Source organism: Sphaeroforma arctica (assembly GCF_001186125.1).
Source record: "Sphaeroforma arctica JP610 unplaced genomic scaffold supercont1.682, whole genome shotgun sequence".
Classification (NCBI taxonomy): Eukaryota; class Ichthyosporea; order Ichthyophonida; genus Sphaeroforma; species Sphaeroforma arctica.
In genome coordinates, this window is record NW_014039876.1 from 1 (window position 1) to 9208 (window position 9208).

Genomic DNA, 9208 nt, shown 5'->3' on the forward strand with positions numbered 1-9208 from the left:
AGAGAGAGAGAGAGAGAGAGAGTAGTGTGTGTGTGTGTGTGTGTCGTCGTATATATATATATATATATATATATATATACATACACACACACACACACACACACACACACATATATATATATATTGTATATACACGCATATTCGTATGATTATATATACATTTTAATTTCCGAACATATCTAGTTAAACATTTATTGATAAAACTGAATATTGTGTATATGTACTCCTATGTGTATCTATAAATAATGATCTTCAGACATACACTAGACACTCAAATACTATTTGTACATATCTATGTATAGATACATGTACAAATACGAATATAAGAAATTCATGGAATAAAAATTAGTAAACAAAATCCATATTTATACGTGTTCATGTATTTGTATCATATATACTCACATACATACTTATAGAAGCACTAAATGTATTTACACAGTTATATATGTCCAATAGAAATGAACACTTTATGCCGTACATGCTGACTGTATTAATGCATGCTCGTCTATAACAAGTGTAAGTACTCCAAGCAATGGTTGTATTCGAAATTGAAATATGATCACATATGAAATTTATGCGGAGCACTATATAATGTATATTCCTTGAGCTACGTGTAATATAGACACCCATATACATATACACATATATACTCACACATACACCCATATGCATGAATTTTTCAAACCAAATAAGTATATGCGATTATACACACATACACCCATATACATAAATAATTTTTTCAAACTAAATACTTGATACAATTATACACACCAATGAATATAAAATATGTATACACACACGTAGTTGTACACAAATATGTAGCAATACACAATAATCAGAGTTGTCTGTTACGTTTTGATACAAATCAATATATACACGACACATATATGCAAGAGCACACGCACATACGCACGTATAGATATATACACACACACATATATATATCTAATTTATATACACGCACACACACACATATATATATCTATTATATACGAATATGTATATATATATATATATATTTACATATATATATATATATACATATACATCAATATATATATATATTTAAAATACACACACACATATTTATATATATACATACATACATTCATACATACACATTTACAAATACATACATACATATATATGTAAATATATTACTCAAGTTATTCAAATTTGTTAATGTACGTCATTAGGTCGTATGCTTGTAGATTCTTTTACTGCTGCCAAAGGTTTTAGTACTGTGTGAATACTCAGCTTCTATTATCATGATTAACTGGCAGAGGAGGTCACTCCATGTGATGCGACTGGGCGTTTAGGGTTTGCCAGTTCGAACTTCCCTTAACTTTTCAGTGCTTGGGCGGAAGGGTAAACCCAATGAAGCGGTATTAGAGTATTTACTTTGATAATAGCAGTTGCATACGGCTAATCATATTTCTAGATCTCGTAGTCAGTGAGAAATATTGTTAGTGGCTTGAGCACGACCAACTCGACATACCCACCACATAAGCGATTCGAAAAAGGTGCCCAAGGAACCCCGATCTTACTATTTTATTTCGTCACGTGTATATAAACTTATCAAGCACAGATGGAACAATATTAAAACTCTTTACTTGGTAGTCATCATCTTAACGAATTCCTCGTAGTTAATTTGCCCGTCGCCGTCAATGTCGGCTTCTCTGATCATCTCATCGACCTCCTCATCTGTCAGCTTCTCACCGAGACTGGTCATGACGTGGCGAAGCTCAGCGGCACTGATATACCAATTGTATATGACAGTTGAAATAATTTTTGATTTGAGGTTTGTGGGCACAGAACTGATACAATTACATTGTTATATTTTCAGTTAAATCATGCTTGTCTAAAAGTGTTTGCATTTGGCGTTTAAGAATAGGGATGCTAGTCATGATCGATACGAATATTCATAAAATACGCACACTCTGCCACTTTCCGACCAACACGGTCAGAATGACGTGAAGGTTAGCAACAGGAACAGCATAGGCCGAAACAAATATGACATAAAAAAGGATACATACCTGATGAAACCGTTTCCATCCTTGTCGAACACACGGAAGGCCTCGATGATCTCCTCCTCAGAATCGGTGTCCTTCATCTTTCTGGCCATCATGGTCAAAAACTCGGGGAAATCGATGGTTCCATTACCGTCCGCATCAACTTCGTTAATCATATCCTACGAAAGAAAAAGATATATCTTAAGAAATAACCATATTTCAATATATACTATCCGAAAAGCATCAAATAAACGAACTCTTGATAAACTGCTGGTGACATTTAAATTGTACACACCTGTAGCTCAGCCTCGGTGGGGTTCTGTCCCAAGGACCGCATAACAGTGCCAAGCTCCTTGGTTGTGATTGTGCCATCTCCATCTATATTTAGTTAGATACGCAACAATTTATTAGACATATTCGGGGCGTCAGGCACGCTAACAACCTGCTTGTAAGATACTGTGTACAGAAACATAGATGTACAGATATGCCGCAAAGAACACCTCCACTATGAAAACCAGCACATACCCTTATCGAACAGGGAGAAAGCCTCCTTGAACTCTGCGATTTGCTCTTCAGTCAATTGGTCAGCCATTGCGTATATGATATGAGGTGATGAATCTAACGATTAATCTAAACTGTGTTGCGAATCTTTTATGTCGATGGTTATATTTTTGTGTGTATGTGACTGTTTATCATTATCTCGTTGTTTACTTTGGATGTTGTTTTGGCTTTAAATTTTTTTAATGCAGCAATCTTCGCTCTCTGGTTGCAGTTGGTATGTTAATTTAAAAAATAATTAGATAGTAGTGGAACAGGCTATCTATAAATATAAAATTTGGTTGCCGTAGCTGGTGAATACGTAAATGTTTCCATTATGTATCGAAATAATAAATTTCCTCTACCACTTCATATATAATAAATGGAAAACGTAGTAAAAAAAACATTCCAGCGGTACATATTTGAGACTCCAAGCCAGTTTCTATACAATTATCAGCGCTCGAATACATAAATATTTATCCCAATCCTTCAACTACCTACCGGATTGTAGAGACTGGTATATTTTCAAAAAAAAACAACAACAAAAAACCGCAATTTGATGCGCATGGCATCAATGCTCATCCATGGCTCATTCGCAGCAACTGTAATGTGCGATACACCTCGCCTTTCTCAAATCTCAAGCAATACAATATAATATGAATAGCATAAATGTATGCTTCCTTCTTTTTCCTCGTTGTGCACAATGGCTGAATCTCTTAGACACTATGGAAACCTGAAGGGTCACGCCGGATGGGTGACCAAGATCGCTTCCTCCCCCGTGTACCCCGATCTGTTGGTCTCCGCTTCGCGTGGTATGTACTGTTCCCCATTGTTATACACGCACGTTTAATAGAAAGAGAGATTAAGTGATGGAAACCGCCTAAGGCATTGCTGGCGCATGTGGAAGGAACTGCAGAATCAGTCCACGATCATATCGTATTAGATTGACGGTACGAAAGGCAAGCCAGTCAATCAGAAGTCTTAGATCTTCCAGCAAACCACATCAACAATTGTCAATTAGGCACAAGCAGCAACCAACACGTGCAAACCACTACCGACCCATTGGAAAAAATATAACCAAATGCACAGTGAGTGACGAACTGCTTCTACTTTGAATATGTATTTGCCACCAAATAGTACGTTTTAACTTAAGCTCGTCGGTGAGCAGTATCACGTCATCGTTGGCGTGTATAGCGATATAGATGGCCATGTATTCCCTTCATGCACTCGACTTCAACAGCTCAACGTTCAATCGTAGTGGCGATAGTCGGACAACGGTCAGATCTTTTGTGTAGCTGTTGCACCCAGCACACTCTTTGGGTTACAGCGTTGTATCGGATCTATACTTTGCGTATAGTATGCCACCAAAGCAGAAGCGATAGATATATATAATAGTTCAGAAATTGCTGGTTGTTATAAATTAAGAGATACCGTTTGTGTGCTGCTTCTATCAGAGTTGACAGTGAAGGGCATGTATGGTAAAACCTTAGACATCAGTGAACACCCAAGGTTCCAACGCATTTGCGAGATGCGCACATGAACTGCGATTGTCAATTTTCTGGTATTTTGTATCATACATACCCACAACTCACAAGACTAGTCTCCGTCTGACGTTTTTAGAAAACATAGTCTTAACCATGTATAATGCACAATACACATAACAGATAAGACCATTATCGTCTGGCTCCTGACCCCCCAGGACCAGGAGAAGCAGGGTGTAGCCAAGCGCCGTCTACACGGTCACGGACACTTCGTTTCCGATGTTGTGATCTCATCCGATGGACAGTTCGCCCTATCTGGTTCATGGGACAAGACTCTGCGTCTTTGGGACCTTGCCACCGGTAAGACCACCCGTCGTTTCATTGGACACACCGGAGCCGTTCTATCTGTTGCCTTCTCTGCCGACAACCGTCAGATCGTATCTGGATCCAGAGATAAGACCATTAAGCTGTGGAACACTCTTGGAGAGTGCAAGTTCACCATTTCCGTAAGTTATATGGTCATTTTTTACCTGTTGATTCATAGTCTTGATTTTGTATTAGTTGGGTTTGCTCTGCCTTAATGGTCGATTTTGATGCTAGGGATCGTGTTTGTGTTTTTATTGTCAATATTATTGCATCAGACTTGAACTGAAAGGTCTGTTTTGCACCAATGGGCGAACGCAGTTAGTAGTAGGATATCACAGTGCCGTGAGGCTTGTGTTCTATTTGGCGGGATGGGGTGAGTATCACACTAGTGCACGCAGCTCTCGGAAGTCCATGGATTAAACGAGGTTGTGCTGTGTTAAGGTAGTACGAGCCTGTTGAACGTCAATGGAAGGATATCGAGTCGGTGGACATTCTTGGCGACGGTGAACCGAACGGCATTCGATCTGTCCCCTCATAACCACTACTATTATTCTCCTCGCTGGGAATAGGTGGCGGTATAATGAGCATGGACCTTTTGTTTGTTCGCAAGGTGCCGGTCGGAGAATTCGAAGTCCCCATGAAAGACTACAACGTGCTACACACACCAACCAATTTGTTTTACTTTGTCTTCCGTGATACTTGGGACTGTCTGGCACCAAAAGGAGGATGGCCACACCCACTGGGCATCATGCGTCGCCTTCTCCCCCAACACCACCAGCCCCATCATCGTGTCATGCGGTTGGGATAAGCTAGTTAAGGTTTGGAACTTGAGCAACTGCAAACTCCGCACCAACCACATCGGACACACCGGATACCTTAACACCGTTGCCGTGTCACCCGATGGTTCGCTATGCGCGTCTGGAGGCAAGGACGGACAGGCCATGCTTTGGGACTTGAACGATGACGGCAAGCACCTATACACTCTGGATGCTGGAGGCATTATATAGTAAGTAGCCAGTATATGTTCATACGATTTTAGTGCTGAGCTGATTCCATTTTGCGTGGTACGCTTTTCTGGCTTAATTTGTGAATAACTGAATATCGAATTGAAAGGTTGGTAGATTTCTAGTACCAGATGGCCAATGATGATCCGTAATTGACAAGCATATGTCTGAAGATCTGGATGTTAGACACTTACACGTTATGAGGCCATCTATACTAGGAATATTTGTCACGATTCTATTCTGTGCTGATTTGCTTTACACCAATATTTGAGCTCGCGTGTGTGCTTATTCACTGTGTTTATATGCTATTTCTTCTACTCACACATGAATCCACATTTACCGCTTGCAGCTCTCTAGCTTTCTCCCCCAACCGATACTGGTTGTGCGCGGCGGCCGGATCCATCATCAAGATCTGGGATCTAGAATCCAAGAATGTTGTTGATGAGCTTGTCATCGACACCAGCAAGCAGGGTACTGGAGTCATCGAGTGCATCTCTCTTGCCTGGTCGGCTGATGGAGAGACCCTATACGCCGGTTACACTGATTCCGTGATCCGTGTATGGCAGGTCAGCCACAATTAAATTTAGTGCATGTACAACAAATGCTGCATGGAATATAAATTGTGAATCGAATCCCCTTGTTTTGATATTTTTATTGGAGCGCAGTGAGGTAGTTGGGTTCATGTTTTTGCACGTATTTTATCATTGTTCAGCTTTTGCACGTGTTTTGTGGATAGTATTGTATGCCGGCTCAGAGCATTGGTCGTGTGTAATCAATCACACGTCCATTGTATATTAAATACAGCTGTGGCTAAAGTGAACGTCTGGGGGAGGTTGGTTGATGATACACTCTCTTATTGTCTGTATGCATTTTCGCCTGCCTCAACATAAATTACCGGTTAGTATGCTATTAAGATTCTTTTTTTAATAAATGTACTTATTCTTGGACATGTTCGCTTTTTAATATATTTTACGCTTCTGACCTTCTGGAGGTTAAAGACTTCGTTGCTCGTGTCTTCATTTTGAGGAATATGGGTTTTTTTATCGCCAGCGTTTGTAAGCGGATATACTTTTTTGAATTCTGGTGATTTAGGCCTTTAACGTTCTTTTGTTTTATCTGGCATAGCATCTCATAGTCTGCTGTTTACATGCTAGTTCTATATATGTTGCTTGTTTGCAGAGATTGAGTTCGTTTTACATCTGATTGCTAATATTAATATCAAAGTTCTTTTTGAAACTAGGCCAATCTAGGGAGATTACTCGTAGCCAGTTCTTTTTGCAGAATACTGATTCTTTATTCGAGGTAGTATTAGCGATTGAATGCACAATATCAACAGTACACGCCGGTTCAAAAGATATTGTGTAAGTTTAAAGGTTGGGGTCGAACTTCTTGCAGGAAAATTTGCCTTAATTAGAGAGAGTACTTGTCGTGAAACGGCGATTATATATATCTTTTTCCTCTAGAATGCTCTGTATCTAAGGTATTTGCCGGCTCAGAGCATTGGGCGTGTGCAATCAATCACACGTCCTTTGTATATTACAATCAGCTGTGGCTATATTGAACGTCTGGGGGAGGTTGGTTGATGGTACACTCTTGACGCTGTCTGTATTCATTTTCACCTGCCCCAACATCGTCTTGTATCGGTGGCTCTGGATAGTGAAGAATAATAAAAGCAATCCCTCAAGACTGTATCTGGAAAGTGACAGTTATTAAAAGCAATTCCTCAAACCTATGTATACTGGCTTATACACGCCCTACTCATGCGGATGCACTGCAGCTCATTCCACCAGAATACGAACGCACGCGCTCGTCTCTCAGAATGATGTTATAACTTTTATTCTCTTGTGTGGTTCGTTTGTAGCCGTTACACCCTCATATGAAGGTTGCTTGCGGGATACGAGTAGTATAGTGTGTATTGAATTGTAGCCGGCGATATAGCAATATGTTGTGGAGTATTTATCAGTTAAGGGTGTGCACTAGCTCCAGGTGTTGTCGGAGTCGCTTTAACGTCGGCCACGACTTCAATAAGTGATATTTTCGTAGTTGAAATCTTCATTTGATACTTCCGTACTGTCAGGTCTAAAATATCAGTCTAAACCCAAGCGGCAAGCGACGCAGTGCGCCGGAATTCAGTGACGTAGTTTTAAATGGATTGCGGGAATCTATTCAATTGTAACTCCAAATTACAAATAAAATGTAACCAGGATATCTGCGACACAGAAAATCTTGACATTGCAAGTTGTGGTGTGTGCTGGTTAACCTTCTTTCAGCCACAGAGCCAACTGCATATTATATAGTGAGAGGTTTCTTTCGAATTTATTGCGGTTCCACAGCTCCAATGTATTGTGTATTCGCTAAATACGTAATAAACAATGAAGCTCCTGTCAGTAGTTTCAAATAATTTGGTTACACATCGAATGCAGTAGACGACCAAACGATAACAAACCTATAATATAAATATACAGATATATATATATATTAATACATACATACATATATATATATATATATATATATATATACATACATACATATACAGATACACATATACAATCATGAATATATATTGTACATATAGGTATACAAATACATAAATAAATGTACATGTATATGTATTACATACATATATACATACATACATACATATATATATCCACACTTACATACGCACATACGTACGTACGTACATACATACGCATATATATATATATATATATATACATACATATATGCACATATATACATGTATATACATACACACATACATATATATACCGATATATTTTTAATATTTTCCTATTCCCACCAGCAACCACTCTTCTCATTCTGTATTATTATATAGCGCCGTTATAACCCAGGCTGAAGTTTTGCATATGCATCCCCTCACTGAAATCGTGCATCCACATACAGCGAAGATACGACAACCAGGAACGGTCCATCATATCAATAGGTTTTCTTTGTGTTACTCCTGACTCAAATACGCGAACGAATAGAGTCTAGGCAAAAGCTTTCCCAATCCCAATCCAAATCGAATGTTTTGAATTGCCATATGATTATTAATTGCCATATGATCACCCTGACGCATTTTCTTCTCCACTTCGTTGAGAAGCTCAATACTACGACAGAGCCTTCCATTTTAGAACACATGTACTTTTATTAGGTAGGAGAACGTAATTAAAAAATTTAAACAAAAACTACATACTTAATATTTGCACGCGCTTGATTTAATGACTTTGTGTGTACATAGTCTTGTTAATCTGCATAGAATGTTAACATGTGCAGGTATATGGCTAGCTTCATATACATGCTATATATACACACACACACGCACACGCACACACACACATATATATATATTTACACACGCACACACACACACACACACACACATGTATAGATATATATAGACACACACGCACACACACACACACACATGTATAAAAATAATATAGACACTCACACACACACATGTATAAATATATATAGACACACACACACACATATATATATATAAATATATATAGACAGACTCACACACACACACTCATATATATATATATACGTATACATAGTTATATACATTCGCACACACACACACACACATATATATATAAATATATATATACATATATCTATATCTATATCTATACATACACACACACACATATATATATATATATATATAACATACACACACACACAATAATATATATATATACATAGGAACATACATATGTATATACAGATATACATACACACACACACACAAATATATATATATATATTATTATAAACACACACACACACA

The 9208-nt window shown here is 38.3% G+C and overlaps 2 protein-coding genes across 2 annotated transcripts; one reads left to right on the top strand and one right to left on the bottom strand.

Moving 5' to 3' along the window:
• Positions 1-1227: 1227 nt before the first annotated feature.
• On the bottom strand, positions 1228-2789 carry SARC_08017 (calmodulin). Its single transcript, XM_014298011.1, has 4 exons — positions 2538-2789; positions 2308-2390; positions 2037-2191; positions 1228-1754 (listed from the first exon to the last, which is right to left on the bottom strand). The coding sequence occupies exons 1-4, from the start codon at positions 2602-2604 to the stop codon at positions 1610-1612; spliced, it is 450 nt and encodes a 149-aa protein (XP_014153486.1). The 5' UTR covers positions 2605-2789; the 3' UTR covers positions 1228-1609.
• A 409-nt stretch (positions 2790-3198) lies between these two features.
• Positions 3199-6347, top strand: SARC_08018 (guanine nucleotide-binding protein subunit beta-2-like 1). Its single transcript, XM_014298012.1, has 4 exons — positions 3199-3361; positions 4214-4536; positions 5119-5402; positions 5750-6347. Exons 1-4 carry the CDS (start codon positions 3223-3225, stop codon positions 5979-5981), a joined length of 978 nt encoding a protein of 325 aa, XP_014153487.1. The 5' UTR covers positions 3199-3222; the 3' UTR covers positions 5982-6347.
• The last annotated feature ends 2861 nt before the right edge of the window (positions 6348-9208 follow it).

What these genes read in the sequence shown, in the direction of transcription:
- SARC_08017 (XM_014298011.1), bottom strand. Translation starts at nt 2,604, where the DNA reads ATGGCTGACCAATTGACTGAAGAGCAAATCGCAGAGTTCAAGGAGGCT. An exon ending in TTTCTCCCTGTTCGATAAGG is followed by an intron (nt 2,391 to 2,537) that starts GTATGTGCTGGT and finishes AACTAAATATAG; the next exon opens with ATGGAGATGGCACAATCACA. An exon ending in GATGGAAACGGTTTCATCAG is followed by an intron (nt 1,755 to 2,036) that starts GTATGTATCCTT and finishes TTGGTATATCAG; the next exon opens with TGCCGCTGAGCTTCGCCACG.
- SARC_08018 (XM_014298012.1), top strand. Translation starts at nt 3,223, where the DNA reads ATGCTTCCTTCTTTTTCCTCGTTGTGCACAATGGCTGAATCTCTTAGA. An exon ending in GTTGGTCTCCGCTTCGCGTG is followed by an intron (nt 3,362 to 4,213) that starts GTATGTACTGTT and finishes TACACATAACAG; the next exon opens with ATAAGACCATTATCGTCTGG. An exon ending in GATGCTGGAGGCATTATATA is followed by an intron (nt 5,403 to 5,749) that starts GTAAGTAGCCAG and finishes TACCGCTTGCAG; the next exon opens with CTCTCTAGCTTTCTCCCCCA.